Below are 15,176 nucleotides of genomic sequence, written 5' to 3' on the forward strand. Positions count from 1 at the left end.
CATCTCCAAAATGGTTTATCGGAGAGTGTTGAATGCAGAGGCAGAGGGAACGCAGGCTCTGTTTCCTGTTGCGTGGAATCCGTGCTGTCTCGAGAGATGTTTGGTATCTGTTTAAAGGAGATGTATGATTAGAATTGATCATTCTTAACTGTTTAGGGGGCATAGAGAGTAAATCTTGTGGTCTGTTTTGTTCCCCCTGCTTTTGACAGTGGCCCGAGGCGTGGGCCTGTGGCTTTCAACTCTTTCTTTCCTCTCTCTTTGTCTTGAAAAGCTGTGCAAGCTGCACTTTTGGGATCTTCAAAGACCACAGGCTCAAGTATTAATTGTTTTCTGTTTATGCTTTTTATTTACATTTCGGAGAGTCCTTAGATGTAACGTAGGTTTTTGGAAGAGTTACAGAAATTCTTATATAATTTCAAAGCAAAGGACTTTGGGCATGTGAGGAAGGTATTTGTATTCCCAAAGAATTTATGTAACTTTGGATCAGCTGCTTGCTGTGAATAGAGCCAGATCATGGAAGGCTGGCAGAATTGGAGTCAGGTTAAGCTTCACCAGGCAGAGTGGGCAGCAGAGGTGGAACTTCAAGGGGTAGAATTAGTGTCGGTCGTTGAAAAGTCTTTGTGCTGCTTTTCTGAAATGAGTGGATGAAGGGGGTGTTTTCCATCCCCACACGTGAGGAGAAGTGGACAGAGAGGAGGGGAGGCCACTGCCAGCGGGTTTGGTCATCTGAGCAGTGGCTATTTTTCCTTAATGAATACTAATTCATTAAGAGGAGTCCACCCACCAGAATCTGTCCACCCTTCTTGGCTGAGGCTGTAGTCTGCCGGGGGTGCACCGTGGGTGAAATGTTGGGACCACACAGGACACCCAGGGACTCTGGGCGGTGGGATGTTAAGAAGCTGTGCCCAGGCCACCCCAGAGGGCCAGAGAGAAGGTCAGGGATGCTCCTAGCATACCTCCTCTGGAGTCACAGCCACAGCCCACGGGACCCTTGCTTGGAGTCTTTCTCATCCGGATTGGTCACTGGGATCGACCTGATGGCCCAACCCATCCTGGCTCTGGCTGGTCAGCCCGATCACAGAGCAGGTGGCCACTTTGGTAGCACATCATTTGTGGTGCTTCTTACATTCCTAATTCTGGTGGCTCTTCCTCCCAGTCTATTTGGGAGAATGCTTTTGTGAGAAGGCTCACCTCTGTTCTGTAGGGGAAGAAGTGTAGTCCAGATAAGAATAGAGGGGAGCTGAGGTCAGCTAGTCGGTGAGCAGGCGGCTTAGAAACGTTGGGGACCCCGTTCTCAAGAGAGAGCCTGCATTTATGTGACTCTCATAATGAGGGGCAGATTTGGGAGGTTGCTGCCTCTCCCTTTAGAGTTATCAGAGTCTCTTTTCATTGACATAAAATTGCCCAGCTTTTCAAGGCAGCATCCCTTGATCACGTACAGCTAAGGAGGAGTTAGTCTTGGCAAAAATTATATGGTGTGGAGACCATTTGGAAGGGAGCAAATACACCAAACTACTATCGTACGTCATTATATTGATACAGGTGTGAGGAAGCACATAGTCCTAAGTGATTCATCAGTTAACATCACTGAAGAGTTTATCACGTGCAGCATAAATATATTTGGAAAATGCAAAGTGCATTTTTAAAGCTTTGTAAAAAGAAACAATTGAGCGGATGTTAAGGAAAATAAGAAGAAGGGAAAAGACAGTTGTGAAGTTTGGAGGTGTGGAGGAATTAAAGGGAAGGACTTGGATCAGAGAATTCTAAGCCTCTAACCTCCTCCTCTGGAAGGACGTTCATGCGGCCTCACGGTGACTTTCTATACCCACCACTCGTAGGCATCAGGCTGCCCATGACTATCACCTAGGATACGTAACTAGATTTCCCCATCTGAACTTTTAGTTGGCAACATTTAAAAACAGATAAAGTGCAAGACGGGATGATGAACAGAAGACATCTTCTTGCATTCTTGGAGCTTATTTCCTGAACTCTGAAATACTGCAGCTGCCTGACCTTGGGTGTGTGCAACGGGAGATGTTTTCGCAGCCACTACGTCGGAGGGAACCACGCAAAGTCACCGGTTAACCTTTCTCTGGGCGTGCTTCTGCACACAGGCGCACAGATGCATGGTCACGGTCACGTTCTTTAGGAAACGAGACTGCACGGCCATTCAGGGCTGGGGTCTTGAGTGAATCACTCACCTCCTTTGAACCCCACCGTCTGCAGCCATAGAAGGGGTAAATAACATCGGCTTTGCATGGCTATTGATAGAATGAAATAAGATAAAGTCTGTGAAATCAGTTAGTGAGAGTCTGGCCCATTAAGGCTTGGAGATACGTTTCTTCTCTTGTCCCATAGGTCGTTCCCAGGCTTTTCCAGTTATAAATCAACCAATCAGTCAACACTGTTGACTAAATGAACAGATCATTATCACACACCTGCCACGTAGGACACTCTGGTAGGCTCGCAACCAGCCTCAGAGAAATACAGTGCAGGCCTTGTCTCGGAAGGCATTCCAGATCTGCACGGGACGGAAGGTGCACTGGAGCCTGCAGGGTTGCTGAGGGGTAGAGCAGGGGTTGGGGGGGGCCTTCAGGGAGAAGGAGGATTGGGGCTGAAGGGGGGTGGGCCTCAGGGACTAAGAGGGAGGAGTGATGGCAAGGCCGCCAAGGCCAGGTCCTTCCGGAGTTAAGGGGTGCACGAGTTGCCTGTGGGATGGGGATGGGAGGTGGTTCTTTTAGGAGGTGATGGGAGATGAACTGAACGAACAGGTGTGTGGATTACATGAAATGGGGCCCTGGGTGCCAACCTAAGGCATTTAGAATTTATCCTAGAGCAGTGGTTCTCAACCTTGAGTTGGCATCAGAGTTTCCTGGAGGCTTTGTTACACTGATTGCTAGGCTCCACCTCCAGAGTTTCTGCTCCAGTCGGTCTGGGATGGGCCTGAGAGCTGGAATTTCTAACAGGTTCCCAGGTGCTGCTGCTGGTCTGGGACCCCATTTTGAGGATCACTGGTCTGGAGGCAATGGGGAACATTTCTGGCTCTTGACTGGGGTGTCCCTGGTGATGGCAGTGTGGGCAGGACCAGAGGAGGAGAGCATTGAGAGCATGAGGTGATGAGCCCCAAGCCTTGGATTGTGGAAACGGAAAGGAAGGAAGACTACGTGAGAGAGCTTCTGAAGGCAGAATTGACAGCCTTTGACTGACTCGAGTGATGAGAAAGGGGGAGAAGCCTGCAGTGACTGGCTCCGCGTCACGAGGGGGAAGCTAGCTGTGGAAAGAAGACCAAGGATCGGTGTTTAGACATTGGACATTTGCAGAGGCTGCAGCAGGGCTTTGAAAGGGGGTCTCCGGATGGTGCTGTAGGGCTGGGGGCAGTGGGTCAGTGTGGAGGTTGGGAAGCCCTTCATGCCTGTGTCGGGTCAGGGATGCCCCTTCCGTGGGAGATGTGTGAGCCACCCAAACTCCATCGAGCCCCCCAGAAAGCTGGAGGCAGGTGCAGGAGGCCTGCAGTTACAGGATTGTTTTTCCTACTTGGAAGCAAGAAGCAAATTCACAACCCCGTTTGCTCCATCTTCTCAAATCACCTACGCTAACCCCTCCATGGAGACAAGGAGACCTAAGATCCGCTCCAGTTAACCTGTAGCCTCCTGAAGAAGGGGCTCAGAGGGGTCCCCAGGCACTGAAATTGTGGTGTGGTCTTTGTAGGTCAGCAAGGTCAGCAGTCGCTTGGCGTCATCCCCTCAGCCAGAGGCTGTTCTTCAGTTCCACAGCGTCCATACAACAGCTTTCCTTACGTTATCTTAAAAGCATTTTCCTCGCTATGCTGAGAAGTTGTGCTAATGTTAGGAGGTGATAAAAACCTTTATGTCTTTCACTCTGTTTTCCAAGCTGCGAGGAGAGCTAGTCCTACTTCAGGTGGTGGGGTGGGTTAACAATACCGTGATTTATAATGCGCTCTTACAGCAGTACAGAAACCCTTCAAGGCAAGTACCCAGAACAAAGAGAATTGAAAGATAACCACTCAGAACTGTTGTAATATCAGGTTATACCTGATACATTTTATTTCACACAAACTTCTTTAGTAGGATACCAAATCTTAGAAAACTTAGATTCCTCTTTTAAGAACACCGTTTCATTGAGGATTATTGTATCCTTTAGAACCAAGTGGCCTCGGGGCTCCTAGTTCTGTTTGCCACAGGCATTTATTCCTTCACCGCTCTCTCTTCAGATGACATTTGCAGGCCTCTTGCATCTAATGCAACCCCAGGCTCATCACTGGTGTTTCCTTGTTGCCATCAGTGAACAGGGGCCCTTGGAAGAACATTTCCCTGTGTCTCACGTCTCCACATAGATGGTGACTGAAGGATTAATGCCAGTTGAAGCAGTCCCTGCTCAGCTCTTGGGGCCATGGGACGCAGTGAAGCCAGGGCAGGAAGAAGCCAGGCAGTGGGCAGAGCCCCATGTCAGAGAAAGGCCAGGTTCGTGCAGGCAGTCCAAATCCAGGGTACAGCCAGACATTGAAATCAAGGCATCTCTGGCACCAAGTTAAAAGCTAGGACAGTGATTCTTGACCCGGGCTGCACATTGAGATCTCCTGGTGAGCTTTTAAAAAGTACTAGTACCTGAGTTGCACTCCCAGAGGTTCTGATTCAATTGGCCTGGAGTGGGGCCTGGGCATCAGGAGTCTCCAGATGACTCCAGTGTGCAGACAGGGATGAGAACCACTGAGCAGGAGGGCCTGTAGGAAGTCCACTCTAGTGCGTTTTAGTCCAGTCGAATCCCTTCCAGTCCATTCAATTCCAGTCCATTCCATTACAGTCTAGTTCACTAACATTTTGGGAAAATAAGGAGGAATAATTCTGACTTTGCCTCAAAGCGACAAACTATTTATTAGGTTGTAATAAGTGCCCCATAACAGTGGATAGCGGGCTGGAACATAGAGTGCCAGGGAAGGGGAATTTTTTTCCGGGAGGGGGATGGGAGAGGAGGGACGGGGAAGGTCAGGGAAAGATAAGGAGGCTGACAAGCATTTACCTTGGGCTGAGATTGTGTGTGTGTTGCGGGGGAGGGGACACAAGTGGCACTTTTCAACAGAACATTTTACACTGGTACGTTTTGTCACTGATGACAGGGTGAGTGTTAGGCTTCAGGAGCTGAGTGACAGCGGGACTGAGAGACTGAGGGAGGGGGCGGGCCAAGGTCCTTCCTTGTGCTGGCTCCAGGGGTGAGGGCCGTGCTCAGCCCTCTCCCTTCTAGGTGCTAGTCTTGGCCACATCCTGCTTAAAAGTCGGGTCCTAAGAGAGCAAGTGGCTGCCAGGTAGAGTACAGGCCACTAGTCCATTTATCCATCTCTCACCAGCATTGCTGTTTTCTTCCCTGGACAGATGGAAACCAGCATGTGGGTCCCTCCAAACAAGACTTTCTAAAGCGAAACCTCCCCCAAGGGGCTAGACTCCACTTGTGTGTATATGTATGCGAGTAGGCTTTCTCACCAAGGTGAGAGTCTCCCTATAGTGTCTCCCATTAGAACTACCACTGACTGGCCTATTATACCGCAGCTTGTGATGCAAACCCTAGACTGCACGACTGACAACTGGCTTTGAAAGTGCTAGACCCAAGGGGGACTTTGACCTCCCACAGCCAGGGCATTTCAGGAAGAGTCAGGCCCCTGGTCAGTGTTGAGTGCATCCTACAGGGAGCACGGAGTTCCTTCTGTGGGGGCCTCATCTTGTGCACTGTGCCTTACCTCTGAACTTTGTTTTGACCGTGGAATCTTCCACCAGTGGTTGTTGAGGTGTCTGCATTGAGGCTTTCTTCACACACAGCTCCAGGGGAGCTCTGCATATCCCCCCCACCCCCCGCACCCTCTGCTTCAACTTTTTCAGTCTCCTGAAAGTATCATAGTGAACAAACTCAAGTTTTAACTTCAAAGGAGAGGGAAGAAAGCCGTGTTTTCCTGCAGGTCATGCAGTGCCACTTTAAGACAGTTTTATTTGGGCAGTAAAATCTCTGAGTTGTTCTTGGCAGAAGTTCTAATGAAATGGAAACCTTGAAATCTGCTTAGAGCAGTAAGTACGGTCTCACTCTGTGTTTTGAGGACTAAAGGTTGTAGGTGATCTTGTTAGTTGACCTGATTCACTTTCAAAGAGGCTTGGTATCAATGCATCCTTTCGGAAGGTACATCACTGGGCTTGCGTGAGCTTTGTAGTTGAGACTGGAGGAATTGCTATGCTGTGGTGGGGAGAGTGGTGCTTCTCAAAGTGTGGTCCCCGGGCCAGCAGCATCAGTATCAGGTAGGGACTTGTTAGAAAGGCACATTCTCAGGTCCCACCAGAGACCTCCAGGTGATTTTGATGCGCACTGGAGTTTGAAAACCACTGGTTTAGTATATTATGGCTTTTAGAAAATAGTGGTGGGAGAGAGAGAAAAGAAGGATGTTTGTGACAGCTTAACACTGATCCACCCAGTCTATTGTGCTAACAGAGGCGGTCCCCAGCATCGACCTGGAGGAAGGGTTGTGGACTGCGCGGCCCAGTGTGCAAACACGGGTCCTCCCCCAGCCCTGGCCCAGTCGGGTTCTTTGTGGGAGGTTTACTTTGTTTTGTTGACTCCTCATCAGAAGGGAAACTAGAAGCACATATGCCAGGAAGGAGGGCAAATTATTTTAATGCTACCAGCATTGGTTCTAGGTGAGGGGAATAGTTTCTGCATCATGTATCTACATATATTTAGAATTAATATTCAGTCTCTTCAAGTGACAAATTAAAAATCCTGTTTCTTAAATTTTTCATTCAATTTGCAAATCATGTTCTATTTATAATCTAGCAGAGTTTTGCAATCCCTTATACGGGGGCTTTGGTTAATATTTGGCCCCTTTTACAAATTTGGTGATTAATACTTTAAACCTTTAAAACTGCATTTAGAAATTTAACACATCCAATTTCATTTTCAAGTTCTTTGGTTATCTGATTAAAAAATAAACTCTTTGCAAATACTTAAGTGATTCTTATAAACCTAATGTTAGCCTTATAAACACGGAAAGTCTTAAGTTCTCCTATATATTCTAATACTGCTTATGAACCTAATAAGATTTTAAAATCACAAGTCTAAATCAATGATGCATTTTAAATTAGAATCACAAATCTAATCCATTGGATACTTTGCGAAGTTCTCTTAAACACTGCAAGTGCTGAAAAAAAATCCCTCATCACAAGACTATTGATATTGCAGGTCTGACTGACTCTGTCTTCTCTCTTTAATTCCAAGTATCCCCAGGGATCAGATACATTTTCCCCATTAAGGATATAATTGTCATTTGTTCCTAACACATTTGGGGTTGCCTCCTCAGGTGGACTTTTGGGGGGTGGTTTTAAAAAAAGTTTTTTAAATAAAGTTTATTAATAATAAAGTAATACATCTTCTTTGAAAGCAAACCTGGAAAATGGGTACTGTTGCATGTATCTCTGCACCCCCTGTTTTGTGGCCCCCTACCCAACACAGCTGCTGGGGGGGGATGTTTCATGTCACACAAAAGCTCATTCTTGGGCTCGATAAATCAGGGTGACCTGCAGAGAAAAAGCCCAGCCATGGGAACCAGGCCATAGCCAGCTGGCCTTGCTGCCCTCGGGCTGTTGGGGTTGTGGATGTGTGTGAATGAGGATGACTGACGTCCGATTTTCCTTTTTCTGAGCAGGTTGGCCTCATCCAGCTTGGGCAAGAGCATGTGCTAATCCAGCCCCTCAACAATTCCCAGGGCTCGCTCAGTGGACAGGAACATCTGATCAGGCGCAAATGGTCCTTGACACCCAGCGCCTCCACCGACGCCCAGATTCCTGGGCAGCTCTGCAAGGTTCTAACGGGTGAGTCTGGAAAACAGCGTGACTGACTCACAGCACACGCCCAGTCGGCACCGTGCACATCCCTGGGCCTCCCCCAGTCCCCCACTGGTGTGTCCAGAAATGCACTGAAGTCATGTGAGCAAGAACTTACCTTTCCTGCATTTTGGAAGCTGTTTTTTTATTGCCCCTAAGGCCACTTCATTTTCTTTTCTATGTGTATTAGTGTCAGCATTTCAAATATAGCAGCTCTTTGAAAAAGGCATTTCTGGAAGGAACCCAGGATCTCATTAATGCAGTGCCTCAGTTTTATAGATCAGGAGCAAGCTGAGTCCTGAAAAAACTCAGTGACTTATTTATTATCAAACCCCAGGTTGGTGGCAGAGCTAGGATGAGAATTCCTTCCCCTGGCACCCTGGCCAGAGCTTGCTCTTCTAATACAGTGGTCCTGTATTAGAGGTCCTGACTGCACTAATTAGAGTCACCTGGGGGACCTATGCAGCAGTGGTTCTTAAAGTGTGGCCCCTGGGCCAGCAGCATCAGCATCACCTGGGAACCTGTTAGAACTGCATGTCCTCGCTGGCCCCAGACCTCCAAAATCAGAAGCTATGGGGGTGGGTTCAGTAATCAGTAGCTGTACAGGCCATCCAGATGATTCCAATGCAGCTAAAGTGTGAGAACCACTAGTTTAGAGAATGCCATGCACTGGTCTGTCCTCCAATATTGTGATGTAATTGGCCTGGGGTGTGACTTGGGTTTCAGTGTTTTTGAAGGTGATTCTAATAAGCAGCTTGAGACGAGAGCCCATAATTCTTATATTCTATGCCTCTACAGTAGTGCCCCCTTATCCTTGGGGGATACATTCCAAGACCCCCAGTGGATGCCTGAAACTGCAGATAGTACTGAACCCTGTATACTGTGTTTTTCCTGTAAACACATACCTATGATAAAGTTTAATTTATATTTATTTATTTATTTATTTTTTCCCCCTAAAGCCCCAGTAGGTAGTTGTATGTCATAGTTGCACATCCATAGTTGCTGTCTGTGGGACGCGGCCTCAGCATGGCCAGAGAAGCGGTGCGTCGGTGCGCACCCGGGATCCGAACCCGGGCCGCCAGCAGCGGAGCGCACGCACTTAACCGCCAAGCCACGGGGCCGGCCCCATAAAGTTTAATTTATAAATTAGGCACAGTAAGAGATCAACAATAACTAATAATAAAATAGGACAATTATAACAATATACTGTGATAAAAGTTACCGTAGATCTTAGCAACCTCAGCATATGGTTTTTTTTCTTTCCTTATCAAGTCGAGAACTTGCACCTTTTCACTTAAAGGGAGCACTTTGTGGCTTCTCTTTGGCGTATCCGAATTGCCAGCACCACCACTCTTGCGCTTTGGGGCCGTTATTAAGTAAAATAAGGGTTACTTGAACACAAGCACTGTGATACCATGACAGTCGATCTAATAAGGGAGATGGCTACTGACTAATGGGTGGATAATATATATAGTGTGGACAAGCTAGACAAAGTGATGATTCCTCTCGGGTGGGTTGGAGTGGGAGGGCTTAAGATTTCATCACACTGCTCAGAACAGCATGCAATTTAAAACTTAATGAATTATCTATCTCTGGAATGTCCATTTAATATTTTAGAATCACAGTTGACCACAGGAAACAAACTGCACAAAGCGAAACCAAGGATAAGTGGGGACTGTTGTACTTGAGCAACCTGTGGATTATCTGTTTAAGAGCATTGCATGGTGCTGTGTCACTAGCAGTCTGCCTGCGAGTTTCCCCTGATGAAGACTGGTAACCTGCTGCTCACAGGTGGCATTTCCTCCCTGGAGAGCATGGGACTCTATGGCTGACCTTCGGGAGTTGCATCTTTGTAGTTTACAGACTTATCTTTGTGTGAAAATACAGTGTGTCTCAGTTTAGTATTCCAGTGACCTTGGAAATAAATTGATTATATGACTCTGCTTTAGAACAACTTCGTTATTTATAAATGAGCCTTGCAGCTCGGCTCAACTGTTGGGTGTAGAACTGATCCTGTCTAGGTAGTCACCCTCCTTAGCCTAGTCTGTATTCAGCATGGAGGTATTAGAGGTGATTTTGCTGCATCAAGGCCATCTCTGAAACCCCAGGAGAGCTCTGAATGGTAAATGGAGAGAGAATGCCGCCATACATTAGAGTTTTGCTCTGTTCCTTCCTGCACCCTTACAAAAGTGGGGAAGATTGACTTTGGCATAAAATTATTAGTAACTAAAAAATACCCTTTAAGAGGAAGGAGGGGTTTTGGTAAGTCTGACAGTTGGTTGTGTGTGTTTAGGCTTGATGTCGGTGTGTTATTTAAACATTAGCCACCAGACCCATCTAGGTCAATCTTGGTGGATCATCATTTCTTTATCTACTTTCTAAGTAAATGACTGTTGGTCATTCTAAATCTTGGTGCGTTTTCTGCAGCTGATCCCAACATGTTGGTTCAGAGGCAGGGGACTTACCCTAAGGGAGTGGTTCTCAGCCCTGGTTGTTCATTGCATCACCTGGGAGCTTTAACAGCTACTCGCTTGCCCGGGTCCTGGCCCTGGAGAGCCGCTCTAATTGATCTCAGGCCAGCCTGGGCATCTGGCAATTTAAAACCTCTCCAGGTGGTTCTAATGTTCAACTGGCGCTGAAAACCACTGTTCTAAGGAGTATTAAACATGACTACTAGCACCTGTGGGCCATCGGAAGTGGGTTTTCTCAGGTGAGAACCACCAAGCAGGGCTACACAGTGAAATCCAAGGGCAGATACGTTTCATTCTCACTTTCCCCTCCGCTCAAGCCAGTGCTGCTCAACTGCTAGTCGGTGATCAGAAGCCCGGGGTGCTTGCGGATGACATCATGGGATGTCTGTCTGATTAACAGCTGCCGTCCTCTGTAGAGACGTGATACCAAGGATTGCAGACAAAATGATCAGTTGTGCTTGTGTTTGCATTTTTGTCCTTGAGGCTAGTTTCAAGGCACCCTTTTGATAGTCTGTGTAGCCTATAATGAAGGAAATAAAGCCAGGGTGGGGAGGGTGAGATGGAAACTAAATTAAACCAAGAGCAGCCATGCAAGGCTGCAGAGAGAAATCTCTGAATTTGCTTAAAAAATTATCTCCGCTTTCCTGGCCCCAAACCTCACATCAACGTGCTCTGCTCTGTGGGAGCAACGTGTATATTTAAGGTGGTACCAACTCAGTCTCGGTCCTGGGGAGGAGCACAGACACAGGAGAGAGGTGCATAGCTGGCTTCTGGTCCTTCTGGCTTCGCATGAAGTACTCAGGAAAACTTTGTTGCTGTGTTGAGAAAGACAGTGAGCCTTTTAATAGGCTTATCTAATAAGCAGTCAATTAGACCGTATCTAGTTTGGATTAACTTTCAAACATTGGGTGTTTAGAAATTAGGAAAATTAATTTACTGGGACACCAGTGAAATACATTCTTGAAGTTTCCTAGAAAGATTAATCAGATTAACCCAAGATTTCCCATGGGAACATGTTCTATATGGCTGAATATGGTGGCCATTGGTGGTGGTGTGTCTTGTTGGTCTTGTGTTACCCCAACCTTGGACGGGACCTGGGAGTAGCCAGCTGGCCCATGCAGGTGAGGAGGAGTCTGATAACTCTTCCTCGACCATGAAACCCTCAATTTACCTGAAAGTTGAGCTTAGGTAATCCACCATGTTCTCTAGGGGGATAGAGGGACTAACACAGTAAAGGCCCCTGGAAGGACCTGCTGCCTTCTCATGGGTTCTCCCGAGGTTGCATTTCTAGCAGTCTTCAGGGCTCCCAGAGAGGGGACAGGCTGATCCTGTTTCCTCTATAACTCCTTATTTTTAGGACCTTAAAACTGATTCATACAATATCACTCCAGGTTGGAACTTGGCATGAAAATATGAAGTCTGCGAGCCTTTAAAAACTTTTTTTGGTGAGAGCATGAGTTTTTTTAAGGTTTTTGGCTATTCTCAACAACTAAAATGGTACTTTGGATATTTTGAAATGTTTCTCGATTTTTAAGTAGTTATTTTGATTTCAAAACTTTTTGTCTGTCCTCTATGCTTATTTTAATTTTCTCATTCAGATTCAGTTTAGAGTCTTCCCACTAGGATTTTCATGATCTTTAGTAACAATTTGAATCTCTGTCTCTTCCTCCACCATGGTAGATGTAACATGTGGATGGTTGAGGTAGATTATAAAATAATAAAACTAACTTGCCATAACGCACTGTCAAAATAGGAATCCTACAACGTTTTGAGTTGGTAGTGGGCTCATTAGAACACAAATGCTGTCCAGCAATGGTGCCTGTGGGAGCAGTGATGTCTGCTTGACAATTTAAGTTCTGTTATGATTGTTTTGAAAAATTATTGCAGTTATTTTTGGCTTATTTATAGCATTATAAAATTAATTTTAGTGAGTATTTAGAGGATGACATAACTATTCTGTATTAGCAATTTATGCAATAATTTGCATGTGTAATAATGTGTGTATATACTGTGTAATAAATAATTAGATGGGACTTATGCTTCGTATCAATTAAGATTCATTTGGTTGGAAATGACAGAAATCAAACTGGCGTAAACACTAAGGACATCACTGCCGTGGGCTCATGGAACCGAGGAGTAGAGTAGGAGGTTGGACCTCAGGTAAGACTTGGCCAGGTTGGGCTTCTCGGCAGTTCTTTCTCTATCTGACTGCTTTGTCCTCAGCTGGCTTCTCTCGTGGTGATAAAGAGGCAGCTAAACTGAGGAGATAAACTCTTCTGTTTAATCAGGAGTTGAGGTGGGTTGACTTGGATTGCAACTTTAATTACTTTCGGTTCACCACACGTTTCAAATGTCTTGAGGCGGGAGCAGAAGAGCTTAGGTTTCAGTCCCCACATGACTGTGGAGCTATCACTCTGCTTTCCATCCTTATCCTGACTTCCTGCAAGCCACCACACACTTGGTAAAAGTCTGGCGGAGTAGATTTAGGGTACCTCTAATTCAGATCTGATCCATCATCCCAGCCCACGTGATTGATAAGAATTTTGCTGGTTCCTTCTAACTTCCACAAGATCCTCCCTCGGATGCTGGTCCCTCATCCCACCTGTGCCTCAGGGATAAACGTGCTGCTGGTCTTGGCTCACTTAAGAAGGGCTCAATACCTCTGAAATTTGGTTCCTTTAAACTTCTTGGAGACCTTAGCTCTCTAGTGGGTAAAAAAAAATTTCGTAGTTTATCCACTGTTTTTGTTATGTCAGTGGTAGTGATGGTCTTCCATGTTCTTCTGCATCTTAACTGGAAGAAAAACCCAAAAGTAACGGAATTAAATTGCTACTTTGAGTTTCTCCATGTTAATATTTTAAGTATTTATTTACATATAAAAATATTAACTCCAGAAGTAGACACCAGTGTTTTAAGAATTATTATTCCAGGAGAAAGAGAAAGAAGAACGATGCTAGAGGGCTGACTCTGTCACCCTTGAGTGTGACCCCAGAAGAGTCCCTTGACATGTCTGTGCCTCTGTATTAGTTTGCTAGGGTTGCTGGAACAAAGTACCACAGACTGGGCGACTTAAATAACAGGCATTTGTTTCCTCACAGTTCTAGAGGCTAGAAGTCTGAGATCAAGGTGTCAGCAGGGTTGATTTCTCCTGAGGCTTCTCTCCTTGGCTTGTAGATGGCTGTCTTCTTCTTGTCTCTTCTCATGGTCATCCCGCTGTGTGTCTGTGTCCTCATCTCCTCTTCTTGTAAGAACTGTAGTTATGTTGGATTGGAAGCCGACCTTAATGACCTCATTTTCACTTAATTACCTCTTTAAATACCATGTCTTCAAACATGGTCACTTTCTGAGGTACAGCAATAACCTTGAGAAGCAGGTTATTGCTGAGGAACATGCAGATGAGGGGTAATGTTACACCACTTCCAGCCACCCTGGGGGTGGGAGGAGTATGTTCATGAGAACACTCACACATCTCTAAAAGGTAAAAAACAAATTTAGAGGAAATTAGAAATAGACTGCATAAAGGGACTCTTTCTATAAGAATAGATAATCATAGTTGGCTGGTCATCTATTCACAGTTTTTTCTTGATAAACGGATATTAAAGGAGCTGTGTAACCTCAGGCAAGTTAGAAAGGACTGAGCCACTCGGAGCTTCAGTTTCATCATCTGCGACTGAGTAATATCATCTACCTCTTGGGGGTTTTATGAGTTTTAAATGAGATATTGAATACTTGTCACTAAGCCACTAACAAATATTAGCTATTGTTGCAGCTGCTGTGGTTATAACTATTATTATTTGTATCCCCATTCTTCATTATTAGGGGATCACTTCAGTGCCCTTGTTCTGATTGAGTGGGAGAGAAAGAGAAACCCTGTGGAACACTGAGCTGGGAGCTAAAGGTTCTCATTATTATTCTTGAATCCGTCATTCTTGCCTCTTGAGAAAATCTGTAATACAATCAGGGAATCTTAGTGTTCCTAGACTAGAAGTTACCCTTAGAATTCATGTGCTTAAGTTTTTCCTCTTGTTTTCATTTGTTAAATCATCAACTATTCATTGACCCTCTAGATATGGAACACACTGTGGTGAGCATGACACAGCATGGTCCCTGCCTCCAGGAAGCTTGTGGTTCCATGGGGGTGATAGTAAAGAAGTAAACAAATGTAGCAGGTATAAATTATTTTTAGTTGTGAAGTATTTAAAACAGGCAAAAAAACCCCCACAAAACAAAAACAAAAATCCCACATACCCAGCATTCAGACTTAACCCATGTTAACATCTGGGCGTATCTGCTTCAGAACTTTTTTCTGTTTTGAGAGAAATTAACGTTTATGGATATGACTGGGTATCCCTCCACCTCATTTATCATCCTTCCAGCTTACTCCCCAGAAGAAACCACCATCCCGAGGTTGGTGCAAATCCTTCCTATCTGTGTTTTTTAAACTACTATAACATTTGTACTATATAGTCATAAAGTGTATATTGTGTTTTTTTGATTTGTATGTTTTAAAATTTGCGTAAATAGCTTCATACTGTGGAGCTTGGCATTTATCGCTCACAATAATGTTTTCCAAGTTTATCCATGTTAATAAATACAAATCTGGTTCATTCATTTTAATTGTAGAGATTTGTCTATTTTATTAATCTTTTCAAAGCACCAGCTTTGGTTTTATTTTTCTTCCCTACTGCTTTCTGTTTTTCACTTCTTTCTATAATTTTTATTTGTATCTTTATTATTCCTTTTTTTTTTTTTTAACTTTCTCTATATTTAGTCCTATTGCTTTTTCCCTAACTTCTTGAGTAGAATACTTAGCTTATTAAACTTTACTGTT

General features: G+C 45.1%; 1 protein-coding gene across 10 annotated transcripts in view; it reads left to right on the forward strand.

Annotated features, from left to right (window-relative positions):
• The window catches only part of ADAMTS17 (ADAM metallopeptidase with thrombospondin type 1 motif 17), a 420,881-nt gene that overhangs the window by 64,190 nt on the left and 341,515 nt on the right, over positions 1-15,176 (forward strand). For 8 of the 10 annotated variants that reach the window (XM_058542337.1, XM_058542333.1, XM_058542327.1 and 5 more), the window contains one exon: positions 7,697-7,862. The exons of 1 other annotated variant lie outside the window; for it this stretch is intronic. In XM_058542337.1, the coding sequence (XP_058398320.1) occupies positions 7,697-7,862 (166 nt within the window). Of the gene's footprint in view, positions 1-7,696; positions 7,863-11,138; positions 12,506-15,176 lie in introns of those variants that run through there. One more of the 10 variants, XM_058542334.1, reaches the window with a different exon arrangement.

Source organism: Diceros bicornis, chromosome 5, assembly GCF_020826845.1.
Source record: "Diceros bicornis minor isolate mBicDic1 chromosome 5, mDicBic1.mat.cur, whole genome shotgun sequence".
Classification (NCBI taxonomy): domain Eukaryota; kingdom Metazoa; phylum Chordata; class Mammalia; order Perissodactyla; family Rhinocerotidae; genus Diceros; species Diceros bicornis.